This window comes from Callithrix jacchus, chromosome 19 (genome assembly GCF_049354715.1).
Source record: "Callithrix jacchus isolate 240 chromosome 19, calJac240_pri, whole genome shotgun sequence".
Classification (NCBI taxonomy): Eukaryota; Metazoa; Chordata; class Mammalia; order Primates; family Cebidae; genus Callithrix; species Callithrix jacchus.
The window spans coordinates 22,642,728-22,662,693 of NC_133520.1; the positions used below are offsets into that span (position 1 = coordinate 22,642,728).

General features: G+C 53.0%; 1 protein-coding gene across 2 annotated transcripts in view; it reads right to left on the reverse strand.

Annotated features, from left to right (window-relative positions):
• Positions 1 to 229: 229 nt before the first annotated feature.
• Positions 230 to 19,966, reverse strand: part of STUM (stum, mechanosensory transduction mediator homolog) — a 62,713-nt gene continuing 42,976 nt past the window's right edge. The window contains exons 2-3 of one of the 2 annotated variants that reach the window (XM_035281343.3): positions 12,550 to 12,729; positions 230 to 7,749 (exon numbers count right to left, since the gene is read on the reverse strand). In XM_035281343.3, coding sequence (XP_035137234.1) covers positions 7,715 to 7,749; positions 12,550 to 12,729 — 215 coding nt within the window. In that variant the 3' untranslated portion in view covers positions 230 to 7,714. Of the gene's footprint in view, positions 7,750 to 11,125; positions 11,300 to 12,549; positions 12,730 to 19,966 lie in introns of those variants that run through there. The other variant, XM_054248115.2, reaches the window with a different exon arrangement.

Here is a 19,966-nt window from a genome sequence, read left to right on the forward strand (position 1 = left end):
CCTGGTTGCAAAGGGACCAGATTATCAAAGATGAGGCTGTGCCTTTCAGAAGAGGAATTCAGAAAAAAGGTCTGAAAGAGGGCAAGACCTGCCTTGGAGGAGGGCAGCCTTAAAACAGAGAGCAAACCAATAGCAAAGGCTGCAGAGCTGGGGAGGAGGGCATGTTGTCCCAGTCAGAGATCTGTCCGATTAGGGACACGGGAGGACACAGGGATTTGAGAAACTACCAGAAAGGTCACATGAATGTTTATTACAACATAGAAAAGAGGGAACGGAAGAAAAAGGTTTCCAAAGCCATATTTCCAAGGATTAAAAAAAACACAAACTTGGAATGCCAAAGAGATGCCATGCTTTATATATTTATAATAGGAAGGTGTGTGTATGTATAAATATGTACATGGAGATATGTACACGGGTTTTGATTGTCATACATGGTATTTTTCATTGCATGTACGGTAATGCTGATTGAATGAAGGGTTTTAAAGCTGGCAGAAGGCTGGAGAAACTGGACCGATGCTCGGCCACTAGAGGGCGCAGCGGAGACCCCTGAGCAGCTCCCACGGAAGGTCTGCGGGGCTGGGTCCTGAGGCTGTGGGTTGGGGAGTGGGGGTGGGGTGGAAGCTAAGCTGTGGACGGGCCTGGGCCTAGGCTGCAGGATTCTGGCCAGGGCAAGTCTGGAAGCGTCCCTAGGTCCCCGACATTAGACATTTTCTTCCAAGAAGGGTTCCAGTCATTGGAATAGCCTGGAAATACCCTCTTGGTTGAACTGCGGTGGGGTGGGCTCCCAGCAGGTCTGGGTAGAAGTGAGATAAGAAATACCCAGGAGCTAAGAGTCTTCTCTAAGAGCAGTGAGGCCGGGCGTGGTGGCTCTCGCCTGTAATCCAAGCACTTTGGAAGGCTGAGGGGGTGGATCGCCTGAGGTCGGGAGTTTGAGACCAGCCTGACCAATATGGAGAAACCCTGTCTCTATTAAAAACACAAAATTAGCTGGTCGTGGTGGTGCATGCCTGTAATCCCAGCCACTTGGGAGGCTGAGGCAAGAGAATGGTGAGAGCTGAGATCGCACCATTGCACTCCAGCCTGGGCGACAGAGTGAAACACCATCTCAAAAAAAAAGAACAGTGGAAACGCACAGCAATTAATTTAACAGAAAGAAGAGAGACCCAAACAAGCCAATCACGGTGTCAAAACACTGCAAATCACAACACTCGTTCGTATGTAAATTCAGTTGATACAGAACCAGTTGTTTTGTTTTTATATATGTATATATGTTGTTTTTTTATAAAACTGGCACCACACCGAACAGCAGGGAACTTAGCCAATGAAAAGGGCTGGCCACAGGTTCTCACAGGTGCTCAGGCCTTCCAGGGTGACAGTGCCCACGAGGAGCCTGTTACAGCCACCATCACCTTGTCCCCTGCTTGAAACATCCAATCAAGTGCTAATCCAGAAAACGGTGAATGGGGACCCCCCCTCCCCATTCTTTCCTCCCTGGTTCCTGTGCTGGGGCAGATGGGTGGGACCTTCCTCTCCTCTGGGCAGGTCCACCTTCCCCTTTCCACAGGACGCCAAGCTGGGGCCATGGAGAATGGGCACAGCCAGATTTGGCACTGAGCCCATGCACCCTAGGAATGCATGGAAGAGATCCACAGGGCAGGGGCCCTGGAGACAGATGAAACAGGTGCATGTGGGCTGGGCAGGGGAGGGATGTGGTGAGGGCAAAAGGTGCTCGCAGCCAGCCAGTGCCCATCCCGGAAGAGGGAGTGTGGGCTCCTTTGGAGATAAGTCCCAATCCTGAGGCTCCAGGCAGACCCAGGCCTGCTTCTCCCAGCAGCCAAAGGGGCCGTGGGCTGTGAATGTGTGTCTCTGTTCACGTGGGGGGATGGACGGTGGCATCCACACCTGCCTGGATGGTTGGCATTTTGGCAAATTCAGGCAGGGAAGGAGAGGGGTTAGGGGTCAAGGTTCCCCGGCTAAATGCAAATCCAGATGACTCGCACTGGAAACTCAGGACACACAAGGGTGGGCTACAGGGTACATTTCTGCCCTTGGCAGTAGCATCAGAAAGGGAGAGGGGAATTGGGGCCGGAGTTTCTGTTCTGCTAGAAAGAATCTTGGCTCCAGGATTGCCAGCCACAGCAAGGAGCCTGGGCAGGAGAGGGCAGCCCTTACCCAGATGGTGCTGGCCCTGCAAGCCCTGGGCTGACGTGGGGAAGCGATGGCTGCCTAAGCCTGCCTTTGCTCCCAACCTAGAGATGCTTAAACTGAGGCAGAGGCAGTCGGAGAGATGCCGGCGGTCATCACAGCACTTGGGCCGGAACTCACTCTCAGGCTGCAGGGGGACATTTGGGGTCCCTCTGGTTGGGATTCTTCCTATCTCTGCCTGGCCTGTAATTTAGGGTGGGTGATGACTGAGCCTGACCACTTCCGTGCCCCTCTGATCCTGTAAACCTCCAGCTCTAAGAATCTTGTGGGAAGAAAACTGATGGAAAACACAGGCCCCCCAGCCTTGAACTCTCCTGCTTAGGCTGAGCTTTTTTGTGATTATTTTAAAGATCCAAGTCGGTCAGAAGGACCATAGTCACTCCCCTGACCAGGCTAGCACCTCATCCTCAAACCCAGTGCATCCCCTCCCTCTGTGGAGGGAGAACGGCCAGCCCCATCCTTGAAGCGTGCACCCCATGCCTGCCTCTGCTCACCCTGCAGCTTCACCTGTGGAGGCTGGAACGGCAGGAGTGTGGAGGTGAGAGCATCCGTTTCCAAGCACAGGACCGCTGGGCCCACTTTAGCTCTGCCTGAGTGCTGACTGCGTGAATGAATGCAAAACAGGGAGCTGTCCCCTGGCGAGGACTGCCTGAGGCCACTACCTAGCTGCTCAGTGAGCCCTCCAGAGAGGAAGCCCTGTCTCCTCAGCCTGTGGCTGGGCTTCTGTCCTGGGGGAGTTGGCCTTGAAGGCTTCAGGCTGCTCCCCAAGCCTGAGGTCACCAGCTCCAGCTGCATGCAAGGTCAGGGTCTCTGGGGAGCTCAGGCGCAGCTGGGGGGCGGGGTGGGGTGGGGGACGGGTTCGCTCTAAAAGTGCTCTCCCACCTCCAGTCCCTCTGATGGAAGCCCTCCAACAAATCCAGAAAGAGGGAGGAATAATAGCAGTTCTCTGCCTTCAGCCACTCACTGGAGAACTTCCATTTGAATGACACGCCCCCAGCATTTATGCTCCGGGCTTTCTTTGCCCTCATCAATTTCACCATAGGAAACAGCCAATGCAATTAAAGCCTAAAGTGGGCCTGGAAGCCTGGATGGGACCCTGAGGGGCCAGCTCTTCACCCTCCTGGGTCCTGGCAAAACTGAAAGGAATTCTCGGAATGGCAGGCATCTGGGCCGGGAAGGGGTTAGCTAAAGAACATGCTTCAGGGTTTTGCCTTTGGGGTGTTTTGTGTTTTAAAGAGCCACCTGGTGCAGAAGGACCGGGGCCTCTCAGCTTCCCTTCCCCCTCGAGAGCCTAGGGCCTTCGAAAGGCCTTTGCCCCGGTCCTGGGGTCCTGCGCTGCCTTACACTGGGTGTTGGGGTCTGTGCCTGGCTTTTCTTTTTGAGAGTCGGGACCCTTTGCCCTCCAGGAGAAAAGTTAATCATGTGGCTTTTTTTCTTTCTGCAGTTCCTTTCTGCAGCATCCTCCTTACTGCTCTCAGCATGGCTGGAGCCCTGGGCTGGGAGAGCAGATGACTCGGTCCTGCGCATCAGGATGGGGAAGCGCCAATCCCTGTTCCCAATCCCAGCTCTCCTAATCCCAGCTCTCTCCTCATCCCAGCTTTCCTAATCCCAGCTCTCCTCATCCCAACTCTCTCTCTGCCACCATCCCCTGACACCCTCAGGAAGGGATACTCTTCTGGGCCTGCCTAAAGGAGGGAGCATGGGTGTAAGGGCTGCCCAGGCAGGTGGGAGCCCAGAGCCTTGTGGGGCAGGGTGGAGGCGTCCAGGTCCTTCCCAGGCGGCTTTGCCAGACACCCCCTGAGTGATGACAGGTCTCAGGAGGGGGCTGCCCCCACACATGGGAGGGAGAAGCTTATTTTCCAGGCTTGGACTAGGGGTGACTGCTGAGGGGTTGGAGAAGAGATGGCAATTGATGTCACATGTTTAGTGACACAATCCAGACTCAGGTGGGATCGTGTCACTAAACATGTGACATAATCACCCTCTTACTCCTGAGGATGTAAGGCTCTGGGATGCCTGCAATTCCCCTTCTTCTGGAGGTGCTGTAATGAGTGTGTCGATGGCACAGGCTGTGGGGGTGACCCAACCTGGCCACTTGCCCTTCCTGCCACTTAGGAGCAGAGTGTTTAGGGGCACATGGCTTACTCTCTCTCTGAGCTTCAGGTCTGACATCTGAAACTCACAAAGGTATCTCCCCTCCCAGGAGCTAAAAAGCACTGTGGCTGGATGTGTGGGACTGGGGCAGCTGAGGGTGGGGACCATGCTGACTGCCTCCTCCTTACCTTGGGAAGGCCAGCGGCGTGGCAGATTGGGGAGCGCCCCAGCAGCAGAGCTTCTGCCCTGCAGCCCCGGTACTAGGCTAGGCAGGCAGGCGTGGGCCACAGCCAGGAGCCATCAGACTCCTGCTGCTCCCATGGGGCCCTAGCCCTCCCCGCCTGAGGTCCTCGGTTCTAAAACTGACTCGGGGCTCAACATCCAAATTGACATTCGCCGCCGTCCGCGGGACACGCCCAGGCCACCCACGGCTCACTCTGGCCCAAGGGAATGGCCACCCTGATCCCAGTGTCACAGTTGGGTCCTGGGAGCCTCTCATTGCCTCTGATGTTCTCTGCACACCTGGGATTCCTGCCCAAAATACACACAGCCAGGGCGCATCCTACTGAATCCTACCTGCCCTGCAACCTCTGAGCCAACAGCCTTGTCTGCAGTACCGAGGCAAAGCCCAGCTTCGTCACCAAAGGGTTGTGCGTCAGCCAAGCACTTGCCAGCACGAGAACCCCAGTTTTCAGCCGGCTGCTGTTGGAGACACTAACTCTGGCCCTGGTCTGAGGAGCCAGCTGGAACTACTTGGAGTAAATCAGCCACCATCCCTTATCTACTGAACACGGTCGTGCTGAGACCGCGGTCTAATTTAGAGGGGCGGGGGCGATATTTTGAACTGGTCCCACCCACGTGGCAACCCTCACAGCTTCATTCAGGAGACAGGCAGGGGCCTCTTGGCTTCTCCCACACATCAGTTACCCGGAAAAGGGCCTCCTCCTGGGGCTGATGTGTTCCCAGGTTTAGAGACGCAGCCCTCGGGGGAGAGGAGGATCTGGGGGTGCAGTGGCCCTCCATGCACACAAACACACAAACCCCTCTATTAAGCCATCCCACACAGGACTCAGGGTGACACCTGTCACTCAAGAAAGTCCCACCTGTGTCTGGATTGTGTCACTAAACATGCAACATAAATTGCTATCTCTGCTCCACCCCCTCAGCAGCCACCCCCAGCCCAAGCCAGGAAACTAAGCTTCTCCCTCCTATGTGTGGGGGTGGCCCCCCTGAGACCTGTCATCACTCAGGGGGAGTCAGGCAAACTCTGGGGGCTGTGTGGGGTGAAGGGCTGTGGGCTGGCAGGCATGGGAGGGGGCGGCTTCCTGCAGCTGAAGCTATTTTATCTGAGTAGAGGGCGGCTCTGCTCTCATGCAGCTTCCTCGAGAGCAGCGAGCAGCCAGCCTGGAGGATGTCCGCTGCACACAGCAGAAGGTTCTAGCTTTTTAGAGAAAACCAGATCTGATCCCACACCTTGAAGATACAGACTTCCAGACAGGAAAGAGGAAGGCAAAAGGCCTGGATTGGGATTGGTAAGAAGAAAGGACAGGACGAGACAGACACCGTCAGGCGTTCAAACACGGCAGTCCAGCCCCAGGCAGTGATGGAGGAGGGACAGTAGCTAAAGGATCCCTGCTAAGGGGCGGACCAAAGGGCAGGACAGGCCGGGAGTTAGGTCGGGGCGGGGTGGGTGAGTAGCTGCAGGGGGTTCTGTTTCTCTAGGGCTGTCGGGAGCTGTCCAGTCTGCAGGGTGCTCCAGCCCCGCTGCTCAGGCAGGACTGTGATTAGAAGGCCAGTGGATGGGGTAGGTGGGCTAGGACCCCCATCGTGGTGGCCACTACTTCCCAAGCACTTTCATTCAGCAAAATCCCTTCTCCTACTCTCATGGAGTTCTGACAGAGTCTTTGATAGACAAGCCCTTCAACGACGGACATGCCCAATGGCCCTACGTCATGTGGAGTCAGAAGCTGGACTTCGGGCCAGCTCCACTTGTTAGCGTTTCCTGTGTTAGAATGAAAATGGAATGAAACAGATGTGTAAATGTCCATCCTCTTAGTATAATTTTGGGTTCTCCTTTCTCTTAACTTCAGATTAATATTTGATCCATAGTAGCCTGGACAACTTCTGCTCGATTCTCCCCACCCCCCAGCCCCCATTAGCCATCTAGCCGTGTTTCAATCACTTCCAGAGGGGCTTCTTAAAGGGGCCCAGGGTCCCTCAGCAACTGAAGGAGTCCCTGTGTAATGCCGACAATGTCAGCCTCTAACGCATCCATCAGCAAGTAGGATTTTCAGATCCAGGTCCACAACCCCATACCATTGTTTTTGCTATTCTGAAACCCCAAAAGCTCTCAAATGTTAAGTTTTCCCTAAGTTCCTTAGCGGCAAAATTAGACTGAACTGAGCTGAGGCAATTTACAGTTTGTATAGCTCCCAATTGATGGGACTAGTCACATGTTTCTCTGCAGAAATAGTCACGTGCCTGATGGTAGGCAGGATGATCCACACTCTGGAAGGTTAGAAAGTGTTACGATAAACGGATCCATTGCCTTTGTCAAATCTAACACTTCTCAACTCGGAGACACATCTGGCCCCAATGACTTCAGAGAAAGGAGTGTGGGCCAGAAATGCGGTTAAGTATAGGGTAAATGGCTGCTAGTCTGCCCACTCCCACTTCAGTCTAATAATTTTGTGTATAAACGTCTGGCAATTCTGGCAGTTTCACCCCACGGAAGGATCCACTCCTCTCCTTCCCAGGAAAACACAAGTCACAACACATCTAGCCCTTCTATTTCAGTGGAAAGGAGGTGGGGGGTGCGGTCAGGGAGGCAGGCCCAGGAGACACCTGTGAGACTGGTCTTCTCCCCGAGGCCTCAGGCCAGCTGCAGACATAGTGGGCCTTTCCACACTAGGGTGGAGCCTGGCCATCCTCACCCCGACCCTGGTGCTGCCCTCAGGAGACCACACAGTAAGTACTTGAGGCGCTAGATTTTGAGGTGGGTGGGGTCTCAGAGGATGGATCTACCACAGTCCTGAGCCCTTTGTGAGACAGGGCCCGGTGTGGCCCGGCCCAGCAGCTGTGGCATGCCCTTGCAGTGGACAGTGGGCACGGCAAGGCGGGTTGGAGCCTGCGGGAGCATCCAGCTTCCCTGTGGGCGTTCTCATCTCCACCCCACTCTCTGGTGCTCTGGTGCCTGCGCCCACAGTGCTTTCTGGAGCAGGAGGGACTGGCAGCCCTCACAACCTGCTGAGAAAAGCAGATGCGTTTTCAAAATAAATAATATTTTTAAAAATACCCCCTTTCCACCCCCAGTCCGGAAAATGGCAGAAGAGAACATGTAATGGTCCGTGTGCCCAAAGCTGCTTGGTGCAGCCCTCACTGGGCCCCCTGGATCTCCCCAGCTGTTCCCGTGGGCTCACAGCTGCTGTGGGATGCCCTGCTCCTTGTAGCCTGTGGAGAAGAAGCAAAGAAGAGATGGTTAGACACCTGCTTTTCTCAGGATTTCTCCAGGAGGTGCCCCTAACCCAGAATACCCGCAGGAGACCTTGTTTATACTAAAGTGTAAATGGCTGCTACCATCAGAGCACAACTTTTCCTAAGGGCTTTGGCTTTTTAATGGGAAACAAAAGAATGAATCAGGAAGTGTGGAGTGCTGGGTTTACTGGGAATGTATGACAGGTGGGCATTTGGGGTGGGGGCTAAAAGGCTATTGATGTGCTCCTGAACCCACACCTGAAGCCACTCACAGGCTGGCTTGGTGTCATTTCCTAATGCAGAGCCCTGGGAGCAGGTGCCAGGCAGGCTTCCCCGAGGGTTGGGCATCTGGTATGCTGCATAGAGAGGAGGAAGAAAGGAGGAAGATGGCATGCAGAGGGGAACAGCCATCACTGCTTTATTTGGGTGTGAAAAGGTACTGTGTGTGTTTTTTTAAAGAAGATACCCTTTGAGTGGCTGAGGCATGTGGATCACCATGTCAGCAGAGTGAGACCATCCTGGCTAACACAGTGAAATCCTGTCTCTACTAAAAATACAAAAAAAAGTAGTGCCTGTAATCCCAGCTACTTGGGAGGCTGAGGCAGGAGAATCACTTGAACTCAGGAGGTGGAGGCTGCAGTGAGCCAAGATCACACCACTGCACTTCAGCATGGGCGATAGAGTGAGACTCCATCTCAAAAAAAAAAAAGATACCTACTGAAATACTCCCAGCTCTATTACATGAGCGAAATTTGCTGAGCACTTATTCTATTAGCCAGTGAACTCAGTCTGAAGAGGAGCTTTGGTGGATTGAGCTGGTTTTTCTCTCCATTCAGCAGAGTATTTCTCAATTTTGGGTGCTAGTAAACCCATGCTGGGGGTCGGGGAGACGTAGGGAATGGCAGAGGAAAGGCTGGCCATGAATGGACAGCGGTTGAAGCTGGTACGGGCATTTAGGGCCTCATTCTATTAGGGCCTCTACTTTTGTCTCTGTTGAAGCATTTTCCAAACAAAAAACTCAAGCTAAACATAAAAGCCCATTGACCAATGGGGAGACTGGGTGGGGTGTTGTGTGCAGGAGTGGGGGTCTCGGGAAGGGAGGGCCCCAAGCCGCAGCACGAGGCCTGCGGGTCCATCCCCAGACTCACCTTGGGAAACTGCAGCAGCGCAGAGTGGGAGGCAGCAGAAGGAAGAGGAGAGAGAGAAGAGAAAACACAGACTGAAAGCAGAGCCACAGGGAGCACTTGGAACATGAAGCAAAGCGGATTGATGGTGAGGCCTGGGAGATGGGACAGGGGCCATGCCAGCGGCTTCTCAGATGCCAGTCCCCAGGCAGGGGGTGTTCAGTGCTCATGGTGACAGCCACTGTGGCCAGCAGTCTGCCCACCCGGTGTGTGGGCGTGGCTGGGGACGCAGCGAGGGGGTCTCACTCTGCCAGGGAGTTCTGTCCACTGCCTCCCCAGTCCTCTATATCCTGGCCATGCCCGCACTGTTGCCCGTCATTCTTTATTCTTGTCTGCTTTTGAGGCAGAATCTCACTCTGTTGCCCAGGTTGGAGTACAGTGGTGTGATCATGTCTCACTGCAGCCTCAAACTCCCGGCCTCAAGTGATCCTCCTGCCTCAGCCTCCCAACATGCTGAGGTACAGGCATGAGCCACAGCACCCAGATCCCCCCCTTTTTTTCATCCTCACCTCATGCCTTCCTCAGATAAATTCCAGATGAACCTGAGGAGCGGCAGCTAGAGCTTTGACTGCAGCAATCTAAAGATGCTGATGTGCCCCAGCCTGGCCCCAGCCTGGCTCTATCTGAGCTATGTGCTCAGCTGTTTCTATGGAGAGGAGCCACATATATAAACATTCTTTGGGGAAGATCTGAGCCAGAGGGAGGCAAACAGGTTCTGTCTTGCAGAACTCTTGGATCAATCAGTAGTGACTGCCTGAAGCCCAGTGCTGAGAACATGTGAGGCTGTTCAGCAGAAAGTATCATGGTTGATTAGCAATGTCTGCCATGGGGATGGTGGTAGGAAGAGCCCGCCGTAGAGCTACCAAGTGTTTACTGACCCATGACCAAGACAGGCTGTTGTTGGTTGTCACTTGTTGTTATTCATAGAAATCAGGCAACATGCTTGCGGTCTCCTGACTGTAACTCCCACTTTCATCCAGGTTTCTCTGACTCCCCTCTTAGGAGTCTTTTATGGTGATGCGTTTGCTGATGACACTGCAGGCAATGCCATGTGAGAAACTAAAGTGTATTGTTACAACGGGAAAGTTTCCTCCATTTTTACAGCAAAAGGCTGGAGTGACACCAGAAAGAACAGTCCCTTATCCAGCTGTCTTCTAAAGGAGTCACTCTGGGACACACCCGTTCCGTGGTTGCTGGGAGTAATCCCACAGCAGCACCACCTCATGAGTGGCAACTATTTACACCTTGGGGGTGGGTTTAGCGGTGCAAAAAAATGCAAAGACATCCCTTGCTGAGACGGGTGAACGAGCCTGGCAGCCAGGCCGTGGTAAGAGTGAAGCGTGACTGGTTTTTGTATGCAGCCCTCAAGTCTATCCCCCTATATGGTCTGGTTGTATCCCCACCCAAACCTCATCTGGAACTGAAACTCTACAATTCCCCTGTATCATGGGAGGAACCTGGTGGGAGATAATTGAATTATGGGGATGGGTCTTTCCTGCACCGTTCTCATGATAGTGGATGAGTCTCATGAGATCTGATGGTTTTAAAAATGGGAGTTTCCCTGCACAAACTCTCTCTTTGCCTGCTGCCACCTACGGAAGCTGTGACTTGCTCCTCCTTGCCTTCCACCATGATGGTGAGGCCTCCCCAGCTAGGTGGAACTGTAAGTGCATTAAACCTCTTTTTTCCCCCAGTCTTGGGTATGTCTTTATTAGCAGTGTGAAAACACACCCCCTAAAAACACTCTCAAAAGTTTGATGCAAAGATAGCATCCCTGGAAACAGCGTGCAGACCTCCCAGGGGCTGACGCTGACACCCAGTGAAGGCTGCATGGGGAAGGTGGGGGCTGCAGCTTCTTGCACTGGCTTATCCTGCAGCCAAGTTACCACCCCATACCAGCCGCAGCAGATGAGTTTCTGGCCAAGTCAGCCTGGGGCAATGGAAAGTGAGGAAGTGACTGGATCCCATCTGCACTCCCTGGAGCCTCAATGCTGCATCTGGGGCATGATGAAGGGTGCTCTTTAAGTCATCTCGAAGGTTCCTACCTCTTGGCTCCCAGGTATGAAGGATATCAAAGACAAGTGTACCAGAAAGCTCTAGAGATCAGATGAGGCATCAGCACACATTACTGAGACCTACCCTGTGACACAGTCATGTTCCGCTTTAATGCAGAGGCTCCTTACTCAGGTCCCCAGTGCCTGGCCAGATGCTTGGTTTGAGAGAAGATAAGCCAGTAGAGGGGCTCATCTGGCACAAACTGGGCAGCCTTCAACCTTCCCAGGGCAGAAGGACCTCCCAGGTTCCAGCTGGGAACAGGGTCAGGAGCATCCATCCCACAGGCCCTGGGGAAGCAGCAAATCTCTTCTGTGGGATTGTAGGACTACTTTTTAGGAGTCACCCGAGAGCTGGCAGCACCTCTATCCGTCATGCTCTTCACCTCTCCAGATAAATGAAAGTGGCCCCAGCGGGTGAGATCCCTTGAAGGAGACCCAAGGGCCTGTCTGCTGGGCTTACCTCACAATATTCCTCTGATGGGGCAGCCCCTGCCCTGAGCACACCCCTCCCAGTAGGAAGGAGCAGCTTCCCTTCCGCTTCCCCGCACACCCCTCCCAGTAGGAAGGAGCAGCTTCCCTTCCGCTTCCCCGCTCATCCCACCCTGGGGCAGCTTGCTGCTCAGCTGCTGGCCGCGCTCTATCTGCCCCTGGTTGCCAACATCTGCCTGGTTTGCTCTGATGCTGGGAGACCCTGGGCGTGCAGCTGACCCACTTCCTCCCCTGATCTCTGCTGCTGGAGGAGCTGCTTCTGGGCAGCCCATCTGACCACACTCCACTGGATCTCCCTCAGGCTCTTCTACCTGCGTTTTCTCAGGCCTGGTGGCCTAACTGGTCACTGACCCTGGGCCTGGCATTTGTGTGTGCCCTGGGTCTTGGATATTCACAGGATCCTGAACTCAGGCTGACTATAGATCACTCTACATCAATCTCGGGCCCTAGAACACTGTGTTTCCCCTCCTGCCTCTGCCACCCTTACCTGGCTCAGCTGACCTCTGGCACTGACGATCTGAGCTATGAATGGTTTTGGGGGGTATAGGACACAAGGAGGGGCATGGGGTGGAGTGAGGGCAAAGTGCCTCAGAGATGAGGCCAATCACTGAGGAACTGTGGCCTCACAGGTGGGTGGGTGTGCAAAAATGCAGGAAACATGGGTGGTGCTAAGGGAGACATGCATAGCTGCTTAAAATGGGTGGTGCCTGTTTTAAGATTTTGCTAGGTTATTTTAGAAAGGGTAACTGAGTTGTCTTTGGTAAACTTGATTTTGTAACTCTAAACCCTTTCACAAAGCTACTCTGTGTCTGAATCAAGTTTGCATTAAATGATGGAACCCTGCCTGCATGCAGTGTTGGGCCAGGCCCGGTGGGGAAGGCCCCCTGTGCCACGCAGCCCGGGCAGTAGTGAAGAGGGCACAGGCAGGCCCTCTCCAGAGCCTGTCCTTAGCGGCTGAGCACGACCTTGGCCAGCCGTGAGGGCCTCCCAAGTCCACCCTGTCCCTGCACCGCCCCCCACCTGAAGGCGAAGCACCGGCAGCTACTCACTGGCGAGGATGACCATGTCCATGCCCCAGAAGATGCTCATGACCCAACCCACCATGACGATGGCCGTGAGCATTTGGATGAGGGCTGCCGCGATGTTCAGCCAGAAGACGCAGCACACGTGCCTGTCCGGGAGGTCGGTGCGGGCCCCGCACAGCACGGTGAAGGCCGAGACGAATGTCCCTGTGAGAGGGCAGAGGGGACAGCCTTCTGAGGGTGCTGGGAGACAAAGGGCTCTGGGTGCTCACTGCCGGCCTGGGGCCCAGCTGTCTACCCTCCAAGAGCCCAGAGAGGAGCCCCTGGTGTTTGGCACCCTGTCCTCCGAGTGGCACCCCTGCCCAGACCCTTGCCACCTCTCATCTCCATACTGGACAGGTCAGTGGGCCACTTGGAGCAGGTATGGCATGGGGCTCCCAGGGGCCCCACACAGCCTTGGAACTTTTGGGAGAACAAGGAAGTCACATGACAAGCAGTCCCTTCTGGGAAGAAGCAACAGGGAAGCCATCTGCGATGACAACAGGCAGCTGGAAGGGGTGACTTTATGTGGCAAAGAATCCAAGAGCCAAAGAGTCCCAGGGTGTGAGCTGGTGTGTCTGAGTTAATACAGAAGCAACCTCAGAGGTAAATTCAGGAGAGGTGAAGGGCCAGGAAATAACCGCCCAGCACATACGCTGCTGGCTGAAGGACAGGAGTTAAGAGCCTGGGTGCCTGCACAGTCACAGACCAGGACAGGTATTCTAGAGCCTCTCCCTGACAGGGTTCCCCCAGGCACCCCGACCTATAAGGAGAGGGACCAGAAGTCTAAGCTCTATTGAGCATCCACAAGGTGCCAAGCAATGCGGTGGTTGCGGTCACATTCTTCACCTTGTCTAAGACACGGCCCCTGTGGGTAACATCACTACCTTTACCAAGTTAGGCCCCTTTCCTACATGGGCTCTGAGCCCTCCTGACAACAACTGTGCAGAGAATTAGCATTCTCCATATCTGTTGTAGTTTCTTATGGCTTTGGAACAAGTTACCCAAACCTCAGGGTTTAAAGCAACACAAATTTACTCTTTTATAGTTCTGGAGGTGAGAAGAGTCTGCAGTGGGTCCTCAGGGATGAGTCCTTCTGGAGGCACCAGGCGAAAATCCACTTCCTTGCTTTTTCCAGCTTCTAGAGGCCACCTACATTCCTTGGCTCGTGGCCCCTTCCTCCATCATCATCGGCAGCAATGTAGCACCTTCTACCTGACCTCTGCTTCTGTCTTTATATACTTTTACTGCCTCCTTTGTCAAGAACCCTTGTGATGGCATTCAGGACCCACCTGGGCAATCCAGGATGCTTTCCCCATCTCATTTAATTTAATCACATCTGCAAAGTGCATTTTACTTCATCAAGTTGCATATTCGAAGGCTTGGGGATATGGATGTGGACACCTTTAGGGGCCACTGTTTGCCTTACCACACTCTTACACACACACACACACACACACACACACACACACACACACAGAGAGAGAGACTCAGTGTGATGGTTAATTTTAGGTGTCAATTTGGCTAGATTGAGGGGTTTCTAGATGGCTGGTGGAGCACTGTTTCTGATTGTATCTGTGAGACTGTTTCCAGAGGAGACTGGCATGTGAGTCAGCGAGAGAGGAGACTTGCCCTCAGTGTGGGTGCGTGCCATCCAATCAGCCGGGGAATAAACAGGCAGTGGAAGGGGAATGTCTTCTCTGCCTCCTTTCCCCTTGCAGAGCAAGACGCTTTTTCTTCTCCTGCCTTTAGACATCACACTGCAGGTTCTCAGCTTTTGAACTCTGGAACTTGCACCAGCAGCCTCTTGGGGGCCTCTCGGGACTGACTGCGGCCGCACTGTCGGCTTCCCTGGTTCTGAGGTTTCAGACATGGACTGAGCCAGCTACCAGCTTCTCTGGCTCTGCAGCTCACAGTCATCCTATCGTGGGACTTCTCCATCTCTGCGATCATGTGAGCCAACTTCCCTCATAAATCCCCTTCCAGGGCTGGGTGCAGTGGCTCACGCCTATAATCCTAGCACTTTGGCAGGCAGAGGCAGGCAGATCACCTGAGGTTAATAGTTCGAGACCAGCCTGGCCAACATGGTGAAACCCCCATCTCTACTAAAAAATACAACAATTAGCAGGATGTGGTAGTGGGCGCCTGTAATCCTAGCTTCTTAGGAGGCTGAGGCAGGAGAATCACTTGAATCCAGGAGGCGGAGGTTGCAGTGAGCCAAGATCGCTCCATTGCATTCCAGTCTGGGCAACAAGAGTGAAACTGCATCTCAAAAACAAAAACAAAAAAAACCACTTCTATATATCCTACTTGTTCTGTCTCTCTGGAAAACCCTGAATAATAATCCCAGGAACTAAGCATCTTGTCCAAGGTCACAATTACAGGCGGGCATTGAACCCAGCAGAGTCTGATGCCAACACCATGCCCCTCTGCGCTGCCTCCCAGGTGTAGATGGTTTGTTAAAAGCAGGGCATTTGGGAAATTGGCCAAAAGACTGGTGACCATTCTCACGTTCCTCATTCTCTCAGTTCCCGCTCTTTGAGGCTGCCTTGTTTTTTATTTTGCCTCCCCCTCTGAACTAAGTCCACGTGCTGATTTCTGAAACCTAGCCTGTCTCGCTTTCCTCCTCCTGATCGTAACCACTGCCACCGACGTGAGGTCCCAGGTGCATCTCATTCTGGCCCTTCCCTGCCCACCTCACTGGCTCCTACAGTTTCCAGGTGTGGCCTTTGCTCTCGCTCACACCTTTGTGCTTCAGATCCAAGGCTGAAGGCTGAGTCCATGTGCTGATTTCTGAAACTGACCCTGCCTAGTTTTCCTCCTCCTACTCGTAACCACTGCCACCAATATGAGGTCCCACGCGCATTTCATTCACCTTCACCCCTTCAGCCCCTTGCACAGTGCCTTGTACACAGTAGGTGGCCTGTGGCATTCAAAGAAGTACACCCAACACCAAGTGTCTCTTCTGACCACCTGCCTCATCACCTGTGGCATTTGTTAAAAGCGCAAGTGCCCGGGTCTCACCTGATCTACCGAATGTCTAAGAGGAGACCCCACATCTGCATTTCTCAACAAGCTTCCCCTGCTGCCCTCCAAGGAATGATAATGCTCATGAAAGTGTGAAAACCGGGGATTCGAATCAGGCAACTCGATAACTACCCCCTCTGTGTTCCCTCCAGAGCCCCAGAGGCCCTGTGGGAGACCTGAGAGGCAAAGCTGCTCTACTCTCGCCAGGTGGACAGCCAGCCAGGGACACAGAGTGTGGGCTGGAGCCTCCTTTCTGGGGGATGAGGCTGCGGTGCAACTCTGGAGTCTCTATAGAGATTCATTCAGGAACCGAACTGGACCCCTGCCCTCAAGAGCTCACAGCGTACTGGACAAACTCATCACCCCACCTGATAGAGGAGGATGCTGAGGGCTGGCCGGGTTTGTAGGGGTAAAAGTGATGGGGCTGGGACTGCACCTCCAGACTCTTCCTACTGGAAGGAGAAGGGAGAGGATGGTACAGGGGGCAGGGTGGTGACAAGGGGAAGGTGATGGGGATGAAGACTGAGGACTGACTCATCCTCAAAGCCATTAGTAGAAGGCTTTGAATGTCTGGGTATGAGTTTGTCTCCCACCTGCAGGAAATGGACCTCTCACAAAGTTTTGAGCAGGAGAACGATGTAATGGAAGCAGGGATTTAAGAAAATTAATTTGTTGTCAGGGTGGAGTTGTTTTTTCTTTTTTTTTTTTTTGAGACGGAGTCTTGCTCTATCCCCCAGGCTGGAGTGCAGTGGTGCAATCTCAGCTCATTGCAACTTTCACCTCCCGGGTTCAAGCGATTCTCCTGCTTCAGCCTCCCAAGTAGCTGGGATTACAGGAATGCGCCAACAGTTCTGGCTAATTTTTGTATTTTTAGTAGAGACAGGGTTTCCCCATGTTGGCCAGGCTGGTTTTGAACTCCTGACCTCAATTGATCCACCTGCCTCAGCCTCCCAAAGTGCTGGGATTACAGGCGTGAGCCACTGTGCCTGGCTGGCAGGTGGATTTAAGATGTCTGAGATGGGAAAGATGAACTGGGAGGAGTAGGCAGCAGCTGAGAAATAGAGGGGATGTGGGCTCAGGGCTTGGTAGTGGACACAGGAGGACACGGGGGACTTAGGGACTGTTAGGAAGTGTGTGCCACCATCCTTTGCTTCTGCCAGTGCATCACACAGCAGAACCCAGACTTAAAGCCAATCTGTCTAGTGTAGAAGACTGAGTTCTTTTCAGCCTTGGGTGCTACATCCTTACATTAAAAAATAAGGTAAGAGGCCGGGCATGGCAACTCACACCTGTAATCCCAACACTCCCCAAGGCTGAGGCTGGTGGATCACCTGAGGTTAGAAGTTCGAGACCAGCCTGCCCAACATAATGAAACCCTATCTCTACCAAAAATACAAAAATTAGCTGGGCATGGTGGCACATGCCTGTAGTCCCAGTTACTCAGGAGGCTGAGGCAGGAGAATCGTTTGATCCTGGGAGATGGAGGTTGCAGTGAGCTGAGAACACTCCACTGCACTCCAGCCTGGGTGACAGAGCAAGACTCCATCTAAAAAAAATAGTAATAAGGAAAGAACCTTCATCCTTAATGGTTTTCAGCTATCCTTAAACCCACTCCTTCCCCTCCCCGTGTCCTTTATGGGAGGCCCTAAATTAGACGGTGTTCTGATCTCAGGGATGCAGTGTCCCCTGATCCCCCAACTCAGTGGGAGCTGACTGAGACCCAGTGACCCTCTCTGTGAGACTCTGTGGCCTCACCTCACTCTTCCGGCATAGGAAATGGGAACAGTGGTCCATGTTCTTTCCTGTTTTTCATACCGTATGAAACTGGCACTTCTACAGGTCAAGAACAACTGAATAATAAAAGCCTTATGTGTATATGAAAGTTTCAAGCATAAGGAGACTTTGACCTTGAACTCAGAGATTCTTAAGAACGTTGTCTAGTTCATCTTGTCAAAAGAGGAAATCTCACTGGAATTGCCAAAGTAATTAGAGGCCAGTGAGCTGAGTACCTGCCTGCTCCCTGTGGAGTGGGGAAGGCCTGGAGCCCAGTGCTCTGCAGATGAGCAGGGCTGTGCAACATGGATGATGCTTAGCAAAGGCTTTGGCGTCTATGTTAGAAAAAGCTGGGCTGGCCCACAGTCTATTTAACGGAGGAGACGACCTTCGCATGTGCATGGTGTGGGAGGGATTCTGGTCTCTGCTCCTCCTCTACTCATGTTGACACACTCATAACTCTGAGACATGTAAAAATATAACATTATGCACGTCCTGACTTTTACCACATGCATGCACGTTGCCCAGTTATGTTAACTCAGATTTCACTAGATGGGAAATTATAACAGGTCCCTTTTGTCATATAAGGTAGGATATGCCATAAAAGGTAGAGATTAAGGGGATGGATTTATGATATAAAAACATTGTTTTAATCTCTTCAGCAGTAAATTTAAAAAATGATTTTAGCACATTTTCCTATGAAGAGGTGTTAATTGTTTTAAATGAGTCTTACCAGTTAACTAAAACGCTCTACCCAACAGCAATGTGTTGGTTCTAATTTATTCTATTGAGTGCCAGCCATATGCCAGTGTTGAGTCCTGGGAATGGGAACCCAGACAGGTGATGGGAAGTTGCCACCCCCGCCTGAGAGCTCACACTCTGGCAGGGACACTGGGTCACACCAGGAACAGTGACGAATTCACTTCTGTTTGACCACAGCAGGAGACTTCACAGGAGAGCAGGCAATGGAGCAGGGAGCTGGGATTCTGATGGGGACTCCTGGAGGGAAGAAGGGGAAGAGCATCTGCAGAAAGGTTGGCCTGGCGGTCTGGCGCTCAGCAGTGCACAGGCTGGACTCAGGACACGTGTACAGAGGAGTGATGAAAAACAAAGCTGGCTCAGACTTCTGTAAAAATTTCAGAAATTAAACAAGTGAGGCTGGAGCGGGCAGGGATCCGACCGGAGAGGGCCTGAGGGCCTGGCTCTGGAATCCACCTTCCTCTTCCAGGCAATGGGCAGCTCTGGGAAGGGGTTGAACATGGGACCACTGGGTCCAGTTTGAATTTGAGAAGAAACACGTGACCCCTAAGGAAGGATGGAAGTGGTGAGGTGGAAGGCAGGGAGAGGACTCCTGGTGAAATCCCCAGTGAGAAGGGAGGGGAGGGCAGTGGGAGAGACGGGACCTGCAGAGGACAGGGAGACAGCATCCGCAACTGAGTGACCTGCTGGATGTTGGGGTAGGGGAGGAACCGAAGCACAGGATGGCGTTGAGGTTCTGGTTTACTACACTACAGTGTGAGGATGGAGCCATTGACCAGGGGGAAACCCAGAGCGGTTCATGCCCACCAAGGGAAAAGAGCTGAGTCGGAGACAAGGACTCTAGAGGCATCAATTTCAAGCAGTGGTTGGAAGTAAATGAGGTCACCCCAGGAGGGCATGAAATTCCAGGAAAGACCCTTGGGGACACCAAGATTTTAGGGATGAACAAGGGAAAAGAAGACCACAAAGGGGACAGGGGAGGCCCAATCAGAGTGGCTGGGAGAGGGTGTCCCAGAAACAGGAGAGAAGTATCTGGAGGAAGAGGTGCTGGGGCAGGTCACCTGCTTCAGCAAGGTTCAGTGAGAGGGACATGTGCAATCACAGACTCGCTTAGGCCAAGAGTGACTCCCCAGCAGTCGGGAGAATGTCAGGGCTCAGAGCAGGAGGTCAGGGGCTTGGAGAGAACGGAGGTGTGGATTCCAGGGCGTGGGTGAGGACCACTCTTCCTTAAGTGGGAGAAACTTAAGCTTGTTTATCTGCTGAGGAGAAGCTGCCAGGAGGGGGCAGGGAACAGGGTGAAGACATAACCAGGTAGGGTATAAGTGGACATCAAGGTTCTTGGTAAAATTCGAAGTGGATGGTTGGGGGAGGTGATCCAAAGCAAAGTTTCCAAACCAGTTTGTGCATCAAACGCCTCAAACTGAGGTTCATAAAAACGCAGATTCTAAGGCCCCACCTCTAGACTTCCACAGACACAGGGATGGGTCTAGAGTTGCTTGTTTAAAAAAATAAACATTCCCCCAGCTGATACCAATCCTCACTCTGATGGATGGAATTAGCCTCGCAGATATAGAAAGAGAAAATCACATAACCTCGGCAGAAACGAGTCCACGATTCTGGCCTTTCATTCTGTCTAATGGCTTCCCCCGCATGACTCAGGGCTGGAGCCTGAGTAGTGTAGATGGTCCTCTGCAGCAGGGACAGGGAGGCTGAGGCTGGCCCTGGGCATGCTGTTCCTGGAGGTCCCAGCCAACACTCTGGCCCGGGGAAAATGATGGTAATGAGCTATATTGTCAATCACCCAGATCAATGTGTTGTATGACACTCGGAACCTGGGTGCAGACAT